General features: G+C 45.3%; 1 protein-coding gene across 3 annotated transcripts in view; it reads right to left on the bottom strand.

The window, feature by feature from the left end:
- The window catches only part of PLPPR1 (phospholipid phosphatase related 1), a 261329-nt gene that overhangs the window by 29541 nt on the left and 211722 nt on the right, over positions 1-20066 (bottom strand). For all 3 annotated transcript variants that reach the window (XM_090038881.1, XM_090038882.1, XM_090038883.1), the window contains one exon: positions 10445-10577. In XM_090038881.1, the coding sequence (XP_089895007.1) occupies positions 10445-10577 (133 nt within the window). The remainder of the gene's footprint in view (positions 1-10444; positions 10578-20066) is intronic.

Genomic DNA, 20066 nt, shown 5'->3' with positions numbered 1-20066 from the left:
ACTGAGGAAAGGAAATGGGATGTAATTTAATAAAAAAATACTAAGACATTTAGAATAAAGGCATGAATACTTTTGAATTATAAGTGTGGGCATTCACATACAGGCAGTCCTCAACTTACAACTTTTCAAGTTATGTTTTGCAGTTACAATGTTTCTAAACTGACAACCTGTTTCAACTTTCTGATGTCAGTTTCAACTTTACAACCCTTGATCAGATGTGACGCCATGCCAGCGAACAAGTCGCTGTGTCACCCATCTCCCTGGAGAACATCTGCCTAAACTTCCTTGGATACTTTCTTTAACAAAGCAGGCAAGACTCCAGAAAAACCTGCAGCCAAGACTCCTGAGAAGAATCCTGCCAAGAACCTTTCAAAAAGTCCAACCAAGAGCCCTTCAAAAAGTCCAGCAAAGTCACCTCAAAGAAGTCCTTCCAAATCAATGTGATTGCTATTTACAATATAAATACATTAATGTAGCTATATTACTCATCTATAATTGATTGAGTACAAAATTCTGGGTTATTTTTGGTGAAAACAGGGTATCGGACCTTGGTTCAGGAAACAATCCCCCATTTATAACATGGTTTCCTATGGGAAAATCGGTTCCTTAGTTCAGGAAACAATCCCCCCATTTATAACATGGTTTCCTATGGGAAAATCGGTTCCTTAGTTCAGGAAACAATCCCCCCATTTATAACATGGTTTCCTATGGGAAAATCGGTTCCAAGTTACGTTTTGACTTATGACACAATTGGTTCCTGAAAACAGCGTCTTAAGTCTGAGGAGTGCCTGTACTTCTAACTGATCAGAGTAATCTTTCACAGACCTCTTAGTCTATGGACGCCCTATGGTCAACTGCTTTAGATCAGTGGCTCTTCACTGCATTTGACTCTAGATACACTTCATTAGACTTAAGGCAACCTTCAGAAAATGCCAGCTCTTAAATTTCACTCATTTTTTGACTACAGAACAATAATAGAACAATTCTTCTCTTGCAAAGAACTTAGAAGGACCACAACGGGTCAGAAAGTTTTTAGCACTGTGGATTCTTATTTGAAATATCTAGGTTTATTTTATTAATCATGTGTAGGTGCTTTCATAACCGGTGCTAATAATGTGCATCACCCTTATAAGCATCTCATGGCTGCCCGTGGCAACCTCGTTGAGAATCATCACTGTAGACAAGTGAAGTTTGACTACTGGGCCATGGGACTATATCATCTGGCCTATGGGGCTCCCCACAGATCTAGAAATTTGGTGCTGGAGGGAAGGGTGGCAGTAGCACTAATTGCCACAGCTTCTACTGCCTGTGGGCCAGATAACATGGTCCCATGTGCTGAATCACACCAGCATATGAGAACACTCTGTGGCTGGATACAGCATGCAGGGCCAGGCCTTCACTCAGGTTTGCTCTGCAGTGCACAAGGATAGGCTGATAAGGTCAGGCAATGACCTTGAACCTTGGGGCCACAGCCTGATCATCCCAGCCTGCTGCCCTATAGATGGCTGGTCAAGGCTGCCCTGAAGCCTCCAGCAGGGCCTAACCCTCTGCTCACTCAGTGGCACTGGAGTGGCTGGCCAGGGACAACCAATCCTCCAGTTCCCCTATATAAACCCCTGACCCAGAACAGGAAGTGTCTGGGCCATGGGGTTTAACTTGATCCCAGACTGTCTTTCTGTTCCCTCTGGTTTGTGTTCTGCCCTCAGGTGATCTCCTGTTCCTTGACATGACTTGCCCTCTGACTCCACCCTCTGTCTCATCCTTCAGGTTCCTGACTTGGCCTGTTTCAAGACCCAGTTCTCAGACTGACCTCCTGGCTTCCTGACTTGGCCTATACCTGGATTCTGCTTGCTCTTTCTAACCAACATCAGTACTTTGTTTCCTCAAGTGGCCCCCCATCTGCCACCCATGACCCTGTTTGACAGCCACACAAGATTGATCTGTGGCTGGATCCGATGCATAAGGCTGGGCTGGCATATGGGTTGACCTGCAGATTAACTCCACATGCTGACCCCACGTTGGATCCAGCCCCCACACGGATCCTGACTGCGAGTTCCAGCTCATAGACCAGTCCCATGTCACTCATCCAGCCCATGGATGTACCACAATTGCTTCATTCACTGTCGTATACACAATTAGAATCTCAATTTTCCCTGCCTCGTGTCATGGTGTTAATTGAGATTCAAACATTAACAAAGCACTTGTCTTCCATGAAGTTTTGCCACTTTGTACCACATCAGGCTCTGTCCCCTTATGTTCCAACTCTGCTAAATATTTCTAGAGAGTATCTACCATACACTTTTCAGACTGCATCTTGCACTGATTCAACTGGCTGTACAAAAGATCGTGACAAAACTCTCAGGTGACTGGATCCTCAGTTGCTACAACAGCCATGCTTCAGTTAGCATATTTTCCAGTGCTTCATTAATTCCTTAGGTGGAATACCCAACATCAGAGTATTAATGTCACTGTATTATATGCACTTACATCCAGGTACATGTAGGACAGAGTTCAAGGTTCTTCAATGTTCACTGCATGGGTGCACTGTCAAGCTCATCTTTAACTTCATTAACGTCACATCATATAATTTGTTCTCACACTGTATATCTTCTGCTTGATTCTAAATCACTGGTAATAGCTATCTGTTATTTTGTGCTTTCTTTGTTGGTGTTGATTCTAGGCTTTGCCCATCACACTCAATATGGATGTGTCTACACATAGCCATACAGCACATTTGTTACTGTGCCATCACTTAGTACTTCCCTTTGGAAATACTAAAAGACAGCACAGTAACAGCCCATATTGCATGGCACTGGCTGCACATAGTTATTATTGGCTGCTGTCACCATAGCAATGCGCTATAATGAGGGAGCACGTTGCTATACAATGTAGCAAGTAGCACCACAGGTTTTGCCAATGGACTCTATGGTGTCATAGTGCCTTCTGTAGACATACCCTATATGTTTGAAATTAGTTTTAATTCCTCCTTTAAATTCACCAGTTTGTGATAATCTGTTCTGTTATCTCTCATGAGACTTACAAAATAATTGGGTGCATTGTACAGAGCATCATGTCAAAGCCATTGAACAACAAATGTTTTTATAATTATTTTGTCATGTTTTGCTTTTTGTTTTACTGGGTTTTTTTTTTTTTTTTAAATCCATGTTCTTAACTGTAAAAATTTCTTTTAGAAACAAATATACTTTACTTTGATCTTCAGAATTTTCATAAATCCATAGAATAATCAACATTTTCTCTGTATGTGTACATCATGTTATTTTATTGTGAGATTCTCATCCAAGAACTCAGATAAGATGGTTTAGAAAGGAATGACCCTACCTTGAGTGGGAAGTTGGACTAGATGACCTCCTAAGGTCCTTTCTAGCCCTAGGATTCTATTAATTTAAAGGAAGATTAAGGTGCTACTTGTAGAATAAAACCCTCGTCCAGCCATGGCCAATTTTTCCCCCATTGGCCTCTGAAACTGCACTGACAAAATTTCAAAGTACACCCCAAGCACCCACAAATACTCCATTTGTACAGAAAATCCCAGATTGCTTGTGCAAATATGGGCTTGAGGTCATAAATGTAATGTCTGTGTGTGCTTTTTGCAAGGATGATATAGGAAGTCAGTTAAAGAGGGTCTGAAATGAGATTAACATTTAATCTACTGAGTCAAACCATAAATCATTGAATCATAGACAATTAGGATTGGAATGGACCTCAGGAGGTCATCTAAATCCAACCCCCTGCTCAAAGCAGGACCATCATCCCCAACTAGATTATCCCAGCCAAGGCTTTGTTCAGCCGGGTCTTAAAAATCTCCAAGGATGGAGAGTCCACAACTTCTCTGGGTAACCTGTTCCAGTGCTTCACCACCCTCCTAGTGAGAAAATTCTTCCTAATATCTAACCTAAATTTCCCTTACTGCAATTTGAGACTGTTGCCCCTTATTCTGTCATCTGCCATCACTGAGAACAGTCCAACTTCATCCTCTTTTGAACCCCCCTTCAGGTAGTTGAAGGCTGCTATTTAATCCCCTCTCAGTCTCTAGACTAAATAAAGCCCAGTTCCCTGAGCCTCTCCTCAGAAGTTACGTGCCCCAGCCCCTGAACCATTTCCACTGGACTCTGTTCAATTTGTCCACATCTTTCTGTAGTGGGGGGGGCCCAAAACTGACCACAGTATTGCAGATACAGCCTTACCAGTGCTGAATAGAGGGAAATAATCAGTTCTGTTGAACCGCTGGCAACAGTCCTACTAATGCAGCCCAGTATGCTGTTAGCTTACTTGGCAACAAGGGCACACTGTTGGCTCATATTCAGTTTACTGTAACACCCATGTCCTTTTCTGCAGAACTGCTGCCCTGCTAGTCAGCCCCCAGCCTGTACTGGTGCATGAGACTGTTACGTCCTAAATGCAGGACTTTGCACTTGTCCTTGCTGAACCGCATGAGATTTCTTTCAGCCCAATCCTCCAATTTGCCTAGGTCTCTCTGAATCCTAGCCTTATCCTCCAGCTACTACTCCCTCCAGCTTGGTGTCATCTTCAGACTTGCTGAGGGTGTACTCTGTGCCACCTTCCAGGTTGTTGATGAAGGCATTAAACAAAAAACAGGCCTCATGACCGACCTCTGGGGCACCCCACTTAGTACCAGCTGTCAACTGGACATTGAGTCATTGATTAATACCTTCTAAGTCTGATGCTTTAGCCAATTTTCTATCCACCTTACAGCCCATTCATCCAGGCCATTCATCCTTAACTTGCCTGTGAGAATGTTGTGGGAAACTGTATCAAAAGCCTTGCTAAAATCAAGTTAAAGCAAGTCAGTGAACTACAGCCCTGCCAAAGGCAAGGGCCTGGAAACATGACACATTTGCACCAATTGCATTTATATCAGTTTTATATACCAATGTAAATTACATGAATGTCCAGAGTGGACAGACAAGTAGAAACAGCAATACCAATGGTACATTGTTATTACTCTGCTACTAGGTGGGGTGTGTGTAGGAGAGGGGAGGGGAGGTGGGAAGAACAGGGGGGCTGTCTGCATTTATTTCAGAAGTTTACATCATTTGTCCATTCCTTACTTACTGGTGTAAAAGTCAACTACACAGGTGTAAACATGTCATGCACACAAGTCTTAAATCTAGCTGAGAACCTTACTTTTGATGGCAATGCATCTTTATCTTGGAGACGGTAGAAACAGATTTACTGGGATGAATTTAATTTCAGCCTTTTCCAAAACAAAGTTCTCTGGGTGCAATTCACTGCTAGTGCAGAAGGTCAAGTTCCATGCTCAGCTTCAGCCTCCACAGCCCAGGGATGGGTTCTCCATTGAGATCCCTCATACTCCAGCACAGCATCTCACAAAGGTGGTTGCTGAAGTGGCAATTACAGATCCAGTGGCATCCATACTCTTTGAACCCCTTGATCCAGAAGGACTTTGGGTATCCCTATATATGCAACGCGTTTGCGCTGCAACCCCACACCATGCCTCAGTCTGATGGAGAGTCTATAATCACATCTAGACGTTATCTAGATAGAGCCCAAATACCTAGGTACAGTGTAGGCAGTACACCGATTTTGCCCTCAGTAGTGAATGATGAAATTAACAAGGGGAGTCACTGGCAGTTGAAGGCACTTTGCTCCTCCAAGGAGATATTTAGTGTTTGGCAAGATCAGGCCAGTCCCTTGTGTGAGGGAGTGGGGCCTAGGAGCGGCCGTGAACTCCCTAGCACCCCCTACCGTCACTCAAGGTGGACTCAGCACCCTCAGATTCTCGCCCGCCACGACTTTGATCTTAAATGAGTTTTAAATGGGAGGCTGCCTTTATCTCCCTGGTGAACGGCATGTAATGGTCCTGCCCCTACTCCATATGGGGTGCCTCTGTGCACCCCTCCCTTAAGGAGTACGCGTGGGACGTTGTGCGGTCCCTTGCCCTCTGGTGCTCTCACTAGCACCCCGGGCTCATCACCCGCCTGGTGTTCTTGGGCCTGGCTCTCCGCCACCGCCCTGGGGCCTAAAAATCGCCCACCTCTGGGCTTATACACCCTTCTCAGGGCCTCTACCACGCCTCCGGCGCCTCTTGCCCCTCTCGGGTCTCTGCCACCCTATCCGCATCCGTTGCCCCCCTTCTGGGCCCACGCCTGCGCTCCTTGCACGTGCTCTCTGCCCCCTCTGGAGCCTTGCCCTCTCTAGGGCCCACGCCGCGCTCTCCGCGGCCGTTGCCCTGCCTCTGGGCCTGCGCCATGCTCTCTGCACGCATCCTCTGCCCCTCTGGAGCCTTGCCTTCTCTAGGGCCCACACTGCGCTCTCTGCGGCCGTTGCCCTCCCTCTGCACGTGCTCTCTGCCCCCTCTGGGGCCTTACTTGTTCCAGGGCCCACGCCTGCACTCCTCGCATGCGCTCTCTGCCCCCTCTGGAGCCTTGCCCTCTCTAGGGCCCACGCCACGCTCTCTGTGGCCGTTGCCCTGCCTCTGAGCCTGCACTGCACTCTCTGCACGCGCTCTCTGCCCCCCTCTGGGGCCTTGCCTTTTCTAGGGCCCACGCCGCGCTCCCCGCGGCGGTTGCCCTCCTACTGGGCCTATACCACGCTCCTCGCGCTTGGGGTTCAGGTGGCCACAGCTGTGCCTGGCCCCCTTGACCCTTCTCTGGGTCCTTTGCCCCACTGGGCAAACACCGTGCCTCTCTCTGGCGCACACCGTGCCTCTCCGGCGCGAAATGTAGTGCCCCACTGGCACTGTGTCCTTACTGGGCACTGGGAACCCCCAGGCTGCTGGGGATCCCCCTGAGGCCTCCTCACTCCCCTACAGCCTCACCCGGACCTCCGCTGTAACTATAACCAAAACGCCAGCCACCTGGCTTCAACATAAAACACAGAGCCTCCTGCTCATAACATAAACACTGAGCCCCACCCCCAGGGCCTCCAACCATACCTCTCGTCAAGGTGCTCTCACCCCCAGCATCATTGCAGCCAGTCAGCACCACAATGCTGCCACTACCAATTCAGGCCACTCAGCTCAACCACAGAGCTCCTGCTCCTGCTCCTGCTCCTGCTCCTGCTCCTGCTCCTGCTCCTGCTCCTGCTCCTGCTCCTGCTCCTGCTCCTGCTCCTGCTCCTGCTCCTGCTCCTGCCAGAAGGGAACTGCTAGTCCGACTCCGGCCTGGGCTATTTATAAAGGCCCGGCCCTGCCCCCTTCTGGCCACCTGACCAGCTGGTTGCCCTAGCAGCCCACAGCTGCACTGCCCTGTTGATTGGCAGCTCTGACAATCAGCACCTGAGCTGCCCTGGTGACTGACAGCTCACCTTATCTCATTCTCAGGCACGGAGCAACCCAGTGCCTCCATGACACCTTGTTCCTATTAAGCTAATGGAAACAGCACTGATTGGAGAAACTTGCTTGTTTATTTTAGTTCAGTTTAAATTAACATTTGCTTAAACTGCAATGTAGCTGCACTGGAAAACAAATTCTATTAGTAGGTTCTCTACTAGATTCCCAGCAGATGTATGTCAGTGTAGATCCCTTGAGGTTTGTGCAGCTGCATCATTACAATGGGATTTATCTGATTTCAGCACATTAAAAAAAACCCATAAAAGTTTCCCTCCTGGTCCCTTTGGGCCCAAGGTCACTACAAGGAGAGGGCCCCCAGACCCCTTACAGGAGTCACTCGCAACAGAATCAGGCAGTGCTGAACACAAGAAAACAGAACTGCAGGGGACCAGCTGGATCACCAAGTCCAATGCAATCTTGCAACAGATGCTATGTCCAAGGGTCTCTGGTTGGGTAGGGTACTTGGAAGGCTCAGGTCCAAGCCAAAATCCACTGACGTCAATGGGAATCTCTCCGTTAATTGATTTTGGAAGAAATGTGGCTTGGGACATTTATAGACATCCTCTGGTGTGGGGCGGGTGCTTTAATCAGAGCAGCTCCAAGAGCCATTCTAATTAAAGCACCTGGAGTATCACATGCATCAGCATCCTCACACCAAAAAATGGCAGCCGGGGAGCTTTAACTGAAGCTCGTTGAATGAGCTCTAGTTAAGTGCTCCTGCCACCATTTTTCAGCACAGGGACACTGATACACATGACGTTGGAGTCTGCTGAAGTGTAGTAATTACCACGTTCCAACAGACTTGATTAATTGACTCGAATAATTACAGTGCATCAGAGCAGCCTCCCTGGATGTGTGTAGGAACCCTTGGAGGCTGAAGTCAATTGTTTTTTTCTTTACAGTAGTAAACACCTTAGAAGGAATCCATGTGCAAAACGTTATAGTTTTTCCATACTTACACATTGGTCACCTCATTGTTTGGAATAAGATGGCTACCATTACCTAACAACTGTAATTCCCTAAAACTGGACTTGGATTAGAGCTGGATAAACATTTTCAAGATTTTAGAGGAAATTCATCATCAATATTTTGAATTTGACAAAAAATGTGAAATTATTTCTGCAAGCATTTAACTGATTTTCACCCAGTTCCTGTTCTTGCATTCTAGTTAAAAGATATTTCTTTAATAAAAAATACATAAATCACCCATTATGCAAAAGATGAAATCATCCTACGTTTACATAAGACAAACATTTAAAGCCATACATAAGAAGGCTGGGGTCATTTGACTCCAGTACTTTTTCCTGCCATGGCAAGGGGTCAGACTTGATGATCTGCTCAGGTCCCTTCTGACCCTACAAACTATGAAACTACGAAATAAGGCTAACTTTCTCTCTCTTTGGAAAAACAAATAAACCAGTTGAGTCAAGATTGATTCCCGTTAATACTTTGCTACTCTCAGAGGCTGCATTGCACCATAGCTGTATTTTTTCCTGAAAAAGAAAAATAATAAGAGTGAATACTTAGAAGTAAAGCTAATTAAAATGAAGGCCGAGAGAGAGAGAGAGATCTATAAGAAAATATATACAGAAAAGGTTTTAGCTTAGCTGGTCTGAGCTCTTTTAGCACTGACCCCATAGGCAAGAATATTTGATTAGTTCATTTTAACATGCTGACTTTGCTGGAACAGCAAAACTGCCCTGAGTGGAATCCACAATCCTGGTCTCTGTTAATGGTAGCTTACGACCCATTAATATATCCTAGAGGGTATCCTAAGTTCAGGGGTATTTTATTTTTAATTACGAGTTCTTTGCTTTTTTATTTTCATGAGCATACACACACGTGCTACCTCTGAATAACTGATCAGGGAACTGTCGTGTTTAAGGATGGACTGTCCCTGGGTTTTGTGTAGGGGGAGAAACAGTGTAGAAGGTCTTTACCCTCTGCCACTTTATCTCCAAGCAAATAGCCAAGAGCCATCCCATCTGCTTTTGGAGAAGTATACAGACTGTGAGGGCTGCACTCACTGCCACGAAAAGATGCTTAGAAGCAGCAGGAAAGGTGGTGAACAGGTGGGACCATACATCTTCTTCCTCAGCCTAGCCTGACTTGGGGAAACAAGCCTAACAAAAAGAGCTTAAGGAAGGAGAGGCTGTTCCTGAGGCACAATCCCCACCCCGGTCCCTTCCAAGGTAGTGTAGATGCACTCTAGTCAGGCTGGGGCATACATAAACATGTGACACCTCAGTCCTTTTGTTTCCAGGCAAAACAGTCCAGAATTGGAAGGGGGAGAGGAGAAACACAGCTAGCGTTGCATGAACCCCATTCCTTTGGGTAAGATGATGACTTCAGGTATAGCCCGGTACAGGGGGGACACGTAAGGTGCATTACTTCAGGAATAACCTCAGGAAGGGTCGTGACTCCTGATTCACAGTTCTTCCTGCCCTTGCTACATAGAGCACAGTGATGATTGCTGGCATATGCTAGAAACAAATTACTACCTTTCAGTCCAGCCACCAGCTCAGCTACATACACCAGTAAATAGGCAGGAAGTAGAATTGAGACTCCAGCCATTCCTGTCCCTGAATGACCGCTCCTTGGAAGTTCCTTCTTTTTACCAGTTTCTTAGCAATTACCTCAAAAAAGGTTCTCATTAAAATCAGATGACTATTATACAGGGGGCTCAGCTAGGTTTTTTTTGTTTGTTTGGTTTTTTGTTGTTTTTTTGGGGGGGGAGGCGCTCAGTTCACTTAAACATTACATGCCAGTGCTTTGGATTCTGAACGATCTTGGAAAAGAGGATATGAAAGATGACTCGCTCTCTATTACTGTCAATGAGGGAATTATTCAGATCAGAATCTGATGCACGACCTTTCTTCACAGGTTCCAGATAAGTGTTTAGCTCAGCAAAAAAGGGACGCAAATCAGCTCATCACAGCATGATTTGGCACATTTGAAACATTACTATGCAAATTGCATGGGAACTATCCCTCTAAAGGAGGAAGGAGCCCACAGAGATTTCACAGCTTAATTAGTTTTGTCCTGTAGATCATAAGTTTATCTGATTTGTTGCAAGCAGGGGCAAAATGCAGTGCATTAATGGATGCTTACCTATAAACCTTATGATTCTTCGAAGTAATGGGTTCAGGTAGCAGCATTCTCCAGTCAAAATTGTTTTCTCCTGGACAATCAGGGTTTCTCGGGTTGACTTTATGAAATACATGGATATCTCACCAATGAAAATCTAAAGTGGGGGAAACAAAAACAAAAAGGAAGATTAGTAATCATGACATGTACCCATATGTGTCATGGCCCACAGGAAATACTTTTGTCCCAATTTACCTACATAACATTTTTAAACTGTGTCTTGATGAGGGAAAAAAAAGGTGTGTCCTTGAGCTCAATTCACTAGCCTGAGTTCACTAATAAGCAGTAAAATCCTAGCCAAGAAAAGACAGTTTGTAGTTTTCGCTCATGTTAGTGGCTCAGAGCAAATTCAAACCACCCATCATCTTTAGCTCGTAGGGACTGGACGGTAGACCAGGAGAGTAGACCTTTGCGAGTTTTAGTACAACTATGAAACCCATGAGATGCTGTTTTTATCGACATTTATACAGAATTCATTCATCTCCAGATATTCATTAACATCATTATTATTTAAATATTAGTTCAGAAACTGTTGGTAAAAACACTGGTTAAACTAAGAGAATAAGCCTTCTATTTATCCACACAACACTGGACAAAACAACAGTACTTGCAAGTTTCCCTCACAACCCTGTACCAGTAAGCACTGGAATTGTGCTCTTTCAATTTTTCTTTCCTTTGAGGCTGCCGACAAAATTGCCGAGTTACTGTTGATTGGTTTATGGGCATGGTTTATGTGAGAAGACACCTTCTAAACAAGAACTGGTTTGAGGTCACTAAACTCATTTGACACAGGTCACTGAACAGTCATCAGGTCACCTTTCAGTCTACTGGTTGGACTGAATTTGAACTGGTGGCCTACCAAGAAACAAAGACTCCAGTGGTCCATTGATCTTTATCTCCACTATATTATGGTAGTGTGTGTGTGTGTGTGTTATTTGCATACACTCAGTGCAATCAGACCATGCATTCACTGTACCAGAGCCACTGCTCACTTTCTGTTGTTGGGGTTAACTTGGTAAGCTGGGCTGTCAATCAGACTTGGCCAAGGTCTGCTGCCAATGAAGGACACTAGAAATCTGACTTCAGTGGGAGTGGAATTATGCCAATGCTGAGTGCTTCTGAAAAAACACCCCTTTCTGTTTTACACATCTGCATGTTATAGAGAAGCAATTTTTAGTGTGTTTCAACGGAAAAAGAAGCCTGCTTGAAGAAGTGGTAAAATGATTTTATATAAAAAAAGAGCACTCAAAGCAATTCTATGCAACTGAGCTATTAAAGACATGGGAAATGAAACTGCCCCATTAGAAGAGAGCCAAAGTGGTGTGTAATAAAATGCATGCACACAGCTTGAGAATAAATAGCAAGCAACTATTCTTGGACTGCTTGGCTTGTTGAAACAGTGTGTTGTTTCAAGGGCAACGATTTATTCTTATTAAACTGCATGAGCATCCTTATTGATTATTTAAGAACATTCAAGCCAAGTGTGCTCAGCCTCATTATAATTCTAACCACTGAGGGGTGGAAACATGAGGTTATAAAATGCACATCAATAATGGGAATTGGAGAGGCAGGGGCCAAAACATGGAAGCCTTACTGATATATCACCTCTATCCAGTTTCATTCCATTTGAGCGAGTTGGCATGTAGTTCAATACAATTCAATTCACTAGCTCAAGGGGGAGGGGGTAGAAAATGAGGTAGCAACCACACCAACATAGTTTAAAAGCAACCCTTGATACTCTTCACCCTCCACCCCCATCTTTTTCAACCCATGCATTATTTGAGTTAAAATAGCACTCATAAGATCCTGTCCTAAAGAGCTTCCAAGCTGACTTAAGTCAAAGCAATGATATACAACTAGATGGATAGAAGAATCGTCTTAGACAAGGAGCCAAGATGGCTTGGGGTTTTTTTTGGGGGGCGGGGGGTGGTTGGGAGAATAATATCTTTTATTGGACATTCTTTCAGAGACAAAGTCCTTCTTCAGGTAAAGGACAGCTAAATATTTTCAAACAAGGGCATCTTAATACAAGACACAATAATAATATTGAACAAAAAATAATAGTACTCCTTTAAAATAAATCTATTTTTTAAAATGTCTTTGAATTAAAAAAAACAACAACAGAACTAGAATCCTTCCCCTCCCCATCTCTAATTTGAGGATCTGAGCCCACTTTTCCAGTTTCAAACTACTCTTTTGTGTGTGTCTTGGTATACCTCTAACTCAACCCCCCAGCCTTGATTACTTCTCATTTCCAAAAGCATGACCAAATAATTCATGGCCCTTAATTTGGATGCGGACGGTCCTTCACATTTCTGTTTATGCCCAACTAATGTTGTGCTTAAAATGGATTACTTGTAGGCAAAGTAGGGTAGTACAGCACAATGGGACTGACTTCTTTGCAGATGGTTTGACAGCAGTAGAACTCCACTGACTGTCCTGATTTAGATCCTGAATCAGCATGTGCTCAGTTTTAAGCATCCAAGTACTCTGGGTGACTTCACTTACGTGCTTGAAGTTATACACATTCTGAAGTATCCTGGTGAATCAGAGCCATAAACCAGTCACACCAGAATCAGGCCTCTAGTAACTTAGGTTATTCAATTCCAAATATGAATGACATATAGTATTAGGTATCTGGCAAAGCAGCTACTAGCATACACTTCCAGTGGGGAAAAATGTAAGGCTGAAAAGCTGCTGTTTCATACAAGCTCCCTACCTAATTAAACAGGAGATGGCGAGAAAATTACATTGTGGGTGAAGCCTTTTATTCTGTTCTGTATCAGATGTTCACTGGATTTGTGAGGAAGAGACAGAGACACATATACCCCTAATGTAGGTTGTAATCTATTTCCTTCCAGGATCTATCCAACTTTTATTATTGTCTCTCTATCACAGCCTTCTAGTCTTCTCTAACTGGTGCAGGTGACCAGAAGCCTACGATCACTACACAACTTGATTCTGTTCTTAACCACAACAATGTAAATTAGGAGTTGGTCCATTAAAAATAATGAATTTAAACTGCTAGGAGACTAGTACCAGTTCTTTTGGGATCCTGGGATATCTCATCATAAGGCGTTTGTATTTTCTTGCATATCTGTTCTTGGCTGCCCTTGTCATCACTGTATGTCCTCATGGATCATGTCTGCTCAGTAAATTTACTCTGCCTAGTGGCAGTTCCCTCAAGCACAGCACAGTTCTCCACATATACTGCCTCTTAAACCAGAAGCAGTCTAGCTGCATTCGCAGGGCACCACAGGCAGGCAGGTTAGTCAGCATTAATTAATCACTCTGCCCTAAGTTTTGCGAAGATGCAGTCACATTGCTTCCTGTTTAGAAGGCAATCCATGTGAAGAAGAGGTGGGGTGGGCTTGAGGACATAGTGACAAACAAAAAACTGGTCTTTCAAACAACAAGTACTTATAATACATAAAATAGAACTGATTCTGGTAAAAGGATCCACCAGTAGCTTAGTTTTGCGTGTCAAATATTAGACAACAGAAGTTCTGCTTCCCAGGAATTAGACATTAATTCCAGGGTCTCTTACTCCATGTTAAAAGAGTCATGGACACATGAGTAAGTTAACCTGTGTAAAGTCAAGTTGTCCCATGTTAAAAGAAAATAGCTGCTAGTAAGTGACACAGCCTCAAAGAAATATAGTAGCCTGCCCCAGCAGTGGCATATTTACTTCTAAAAGAATCAAGAGTAATTCTCCCATACTTATAACTACCTATGGGCTTCCAAGGCACAGACTGTTCTTTCATGTGCAGCTGCTGTAGTGCAATTTGCTCCAGGTTTATGTTTCAAGCACTGTGGGCACGTTTACATGTGAAATTAATTCAACTGAAAAACTCTGGTGCATTCACGCTGGAGTTTATTTCCCCTGGGCACCACATTTATACATGTACCTGGGATTACAGCATGTTGAGCCAGATCAGAGTAGCCCCAGGTGGCAGGGGAGCCAGGGGGGCCAGCCTAGGGCTGCTTCAACACAGCTCAACATGCTGTGGAGGGGCTGGCTGGGGCACGAGGGTGCTCCAATAAGGGGCTAGCCAGCAGGCAGCCCCCGCAGTGAAGCACCCTTTTCCCAGCCAGCCCTGTCAGCATCTACAAATGTGTTGCCCTGCGCTAAATAACACCATCAAAGGACAGTACTTGTGTTGACAAGTACTGACCTCTGGTGGCATTTATTAGTATACTGCAGCCTAGTAGGGATGCATGTGTAGATGCTGAGACTTTACTGCAGAGCTAATTAGGCAGCTCTTCAGTAAATTTTTCATGTAGGTGCACCCTGTGTCTAGATTCCTGCGTCACAAACCAAGGAAATCTATAACTGAAATTATGAGAAGATTTTGTTCTGAAACATGTACACCAATTTTTCTGGTCCAGTCTGTTTTTATAAAAAGTATCATTATTTTGGTGGCGTATAAAGGCCCTAGTTGGATGCCATATACACACACAGCTCAGAGGCTACCCTGCCTTGAAAGAGTGGAATTCCCCTCTCTCCTGGGTTGCTGACATGAATCAGTCCCATAAGAAAACCATCTACTTTCTTGTTCCCTTCAATCTCTTCCTAAATAAAATTCCTTCCATCCACTATGATTTTCCCAACCCTTGTTCCTTCTTTGAACACTGGTGTCAATAGGTCCTTTTCCTTCAATAAAGCACCATACCCAAAATTCATCAATCTGCCACTGCCCATGAATTTTCTATTCACTTTTCCTGGTGGCTGACATTCATCTAAGGACTGGCTGTCCTCTAAACCAGTGTTTCTCAACCAGTAGGTTGCAATACAAAAGTAGCTTGCAAGAACATTTGAAAGGGTTGAAAGCAGGTCCCCAGAAAAAAACCCATGAAAGCACGGGTTTCCTCTTGAAGGCCGGTAGCATTCCAGCCTGCAAGCAGCTGTTTGGGATGATTGGAGGCAGTGGGCACATGTGAGGCAGACACACGTAGCCAGCACAGAGCAAAGCCAGGTTGTGGGAGCGGCCCCAGCCACTGAGCGCAGGTAAGTATGTTGGGCAGGGGAATGCCCACGTGCCTGCCTGAGCTGGGGATTGTGGCTGGACACAGGGCTGCGTCAGGGAGGGGGAGCAGGGGAAGAATGGCAAGGGGAGGTAGGGGTGGTTCTTCACAGCGGGGAACTCTGTGCCTGGCCCAGCGGCATGGGACAGTGCTAATACACAGAGGGTCCTGCACTCATTGCTTACACTCTGGTCCAAATGGGAGGGAGGCATCTGGGGGTCCCCTCTGGCAGGGGACTGTGGATTGGGAGTAAGGGGCACCAGCAGGACATGGGGATGTGATTTGGGGGTGAGGGGCACCAGCAGGGCCTGAGGCGGCAGGGGACTGTGGATTGGGCACTGGCAGAGCCAGGGGGGTATGGGTTGGGACAAGCCAATCTTGGCAAATAGGTCCCAATACAAAAAAGGTTGAGAACCACTGCTCCAAACTTCCCTCTTCAGCAAAGACCCCAGAAGGTTCAGTGCAGTTGGCTGGCTTATTACATGTAGAGAGAAGCAGGTCACACCATCTTGGTCCGCTGGTTTCCCCTTCATGTCAGGGTCCAATTTAGAATCGCGTGCTTTGCTCTTCAGATCCACCACAGACTCACTCCAGTATGTTTCTAAAAGCTTCTCTCTTCTCTGCTCTCCTCTGTGTCCTATGTAGTTTTAGCATAGTTAATATGAGAACAACCTCCCCAATGTTTCTTGACTTCTTCAATTCTCCGTGTTTTATTTCAACTCTCCCCATGAACACGAGAGAGATCACCCATAAGAATTCTTGCTTTACAGTAAACATATCTTTCTCTGTCCACCTTGCTTTCCTTTCTCCTTCAACCATTATTTATTTGAGGAATTTATGTTATAACACTGTAAAAATGTAGTGGGGTCTTATGAAACATGCTATAACAAAGTACCATCATGGTGGCAGTGAGATTTCTACATGTACAGAAAGGAAAGTATATTACCTGAAGGAGAACTAGAAACAGAATTTTCTCAGTCATCTGCGGGTATCTAAAATCTGATTGTAAGAGAAAAGTACTTTACCAGTTGCCATGAGAAATGCAGATGTCACCTTTTTTATTTTGATCTAAAATGATGCTATGACAAGAGAGACTCATATCACGTATGGACAAGAAGCATCTTTTAGGTACTTAAATGTCTTCCACTACTATATTACTTGAGCACCTCACAATCTTTTAACATATTTATTCTGACAACATCCTTCTGAGTGAGTCCCTACTATACCCATGTATGGTGGGAACCAATACATAAGGTGACATCCCTGAGGTCCCATAGGAAATTCTGTTTCAAGAAAGGAAGTAAGGCCTGATTTTGCACCTTGCACTCCAATAAGCTAACCACTGGGCCATTCTTCATTTCTTTTAATGGTATTATTTTAATAAGATGCTGCCATTGGCTTTAGATTTCACCAGTAATCAGCTCAAGGTGTGAAGATGCTGCGTGCTAGGAGATATTGACTGAATTTAATGTAACTGAGAATTTGTGTAGTTGCATTTCTAATGGCAGTACATGAGCAGGAATGAACTAAATCACTCAAGAGCAGAGCACTTAATTTTTAGCCAGGGGAAGTGGCTTGAGAAGGACACAGTACATGAGACCAGCTGTGAAAAAAAATTAGGAATGGCAAAGAAACGTATTCAAAGTGTTGAGAATTAGTCTTTCCAACTCCAAATAATGAATTTTAAAGATTATTCTGTAGCCGTAAGGCTCTGAAAAATGACTTTCTCTGGAGTAAGCCTTTCCTGCTGAGCAAGGCTATGTACAGGCAAAAGTACTGCAATGTGACCTTTTCCAAGTCAATGTAGCAGCTTTAATTTCTATTGGATTAAAGATGACAAATTCAGAAAGTGTTTTAGCAGTATTTCTATTTTTTCTTAGGGTTTAAACATTTGAACACATTCACTTCCTAATATACCTACAGCTGCACATTAGCACAGTTGCAGCAAGTTTCCTTATGTTGAGACTGTAATATAGTTCCTGGCTCCAGTTAATTTATGCCCAATTGCACAGGAGATTTTCAACAGCACCAGAGGTTTTAGGACTATAAATGCTATTGCCTTTCCTGGGATTGCAGTGGCTAATTTCTTTAAGTGATTTTGAAAATTTCCCATATCTGCTCTTAAAGACAGTTTACGTGAATGCAACTTTAAACAGCTATTGATTAGCTTTTATATCTGCTATCTATAATCTTATTAGGGAACCAAAGAATATTTCATATTCCATAAGCAAGTCTCCGGTGACAGACACTAAGCAAGGCAAAGTACTCCATTTATACCATTAAGCTAATTTCTTTATTAAAATACTCTTGGAAGAGGAGCTGCAGTTCAGACCCAATTGTAGAGACTATCAGTGACTACTGGTTGCACTAAGACAACAAATGACACTGGATCCTTCAAAGCACTTTTCATTTAGGAGGGCACCCCCAAATGCTTTACAAAACTCCTGTTTCTGTGCATCTCCAACATACAGTGTCTCTGTGGCCCACAATACCAAAGTGTGTTGATAGTGACTACGAAGTTGGATCGCTCCACAGTACCATTCACACGCGATCTTCCCTATCAGTCGCTGCGTCACCTGAATTTTCTCTGAAGGTTTCCCATTTAAGTAATCACCTGGTACAGCCCTATTAAACATGTAAGTTCTATATTATCCTGTTCTTAATTTAATTATTTTATGTTGGTTTGGGTTCTTTATTTTTGTTTCAAACCAAAAATGAAAAAACCTTTGGATCATGAAAACATTTTTAGCAAAAATGTATTTTGTTTCTTTTTTTTTTTTTAAAGCAGAACACTGGAAAACTGATAGAAATAAAAGTTGCCCATGAAAACTTGTGGCTCAGTAAAAATATCTGTTACATGTAAGAAGAGACTTTTTGACTTTTTAATTACTTTATTCAGGGGTTCAGATATACAACAATGGTGGCCGCTTGCAAGACGAAAACACAAACAACTTACTACCAAACCAAACCAAACCAACCAAGACATCACACCGTGACAGACACCTTTGCTGCATTTCACGTCATGTCTTACATGCTAATTATGTGGTCGGCGTGCCGGCCACACAGTCATAAACAATTCAGACTCTGCTCCATCCCATCATTCACGTAACAAAACCTTCAACTTCCACACAAAAAGAAAGCAAAAAGGCAGCCTGGTGAGGGCCCAGGACGCAGCACGAGCTGGAAGTCACAGTTCGACACCGAGCCAGCCCAGTTGCCCAGACCGGTCATGACATCAGAGCGCATATTTGAGACGGCCGTCCTCCACCTGGCACAGCGCTCCCTCAAGGGCCCAGCGCATCTCAAAGGCGGGCACTGCCCGCTGGAGCACAGCGTGCTCAAACTCCAGCGAGAGGCACGCCTCCACCAGGAGGCGGAAAAACCGCAGGGTATCATCTGAGCCGGTCCCGGCAAGCTGGTTCCGGCGGCTCTTGAGGACGGCCAACTTGGCCTGACCCAGTACAAAGCTGGCCAGACAGATGGCGCCCTTCTCAGCTGCCTGGTACGGGTAGGAGCACACGTAGGTAGTCTCCGGAAAGCTCCTGCCCAGTGCCTGCAGCAGCAGCCCGAGGGTGACAAAGAGCAGCTGCAGGAGGAGACAGTCCAGGAAAGTGTGAAAGAGGGTCTCCTCAACACCCCCCAGGCAGAAGAGACAGGCTGTCGAGGCAGCTGGGTCCAAGTGGGACGCAAATGTGCCAGTGGCTAGGATGCCATGCAGCAACTGCCACTGCAGGTCGCCAGTCTTCTTGGCGATTAGTGGCTTATACAATGTGCGCCATGTCAGGTGGCCTGGTGGGGAACCTGGCGGCCCCAGGCGCTGTCGCCACAGTGTATCGGGGCGGCCCGCCAGCACTTGGGCGTGGTGGACATGAACCACCCAGGCGTATAAACCTCTACATGACAGAGAACCAAAAGGACAACCCGTGTCACTGTCAGGAGGCACAGGGAGCATCAACAGGGTGCCAGGGCCACCCGCCAGGTCGTCAGCCACAGCTGGGGTGACTGGTAACAGGGAAAGCCTGGCTCGGGGCATCCTCAGTGCAGGGGACCTGGCCCGCCCGGAGATGGTCCTCCAGGGTGGCTGCCGCCTCCAATGGGAGGGCAGCCCGGATGTCACACAGGAGACGGCCCACACTGTGAACAGAACGCATGTCCAGCTGGCTGCTCAAGACCTCGGGCGAGAGCCAGGCTGACCGAGCGGAGTCAAGGAGGTGACTCAGGAAGAGAACGCGCCTGAATGAGAGCGGCCGTGAGACTGGCAGAGGCCAGGCTCAGCACGGGGTGCCTCAGTGCTGGGTTGTGCACCGGGGTTCCCCCAGCAACTGCGGGAACTGGAGGTGACGGGCCTGGGACTGGAGGTGGAAAGTGGCTTGCGGCTCGTACCACACTACAGTAAAAGGCCGGAAGCACCGCCCAGTTCAAAAGTGTAAGGTCCAACAGGAAGATCTCCCGGTCAAAGCCGAGGGCGCCCACCCTCTGCAGAAACTGGCATGCCTAGTGTTGCCAAGGTGGGCGCTCCTCGCTGTACAGGAGTTGCTGGAAGCGGAAGGCGACCACCCTG

This window comes from Crocodylus siamensis, chromosome 3 (genome assembly GCF_052110815.1).
Source record: "Crocodylus siamensis isolate JL-2025a chromosome 3, ASM5211081v1, whole genome shotgun sequence".
In the NCBI taxonomy this organism is placed as follows: Eukaryota; Metazoa; Chordata; order Crocodylia; family Crocodylidae; genus Crocodylus; species Crocodylus siamensis.
This window is presented reverse-complemented; position numbering and strand designations above follow the sequence as displayed.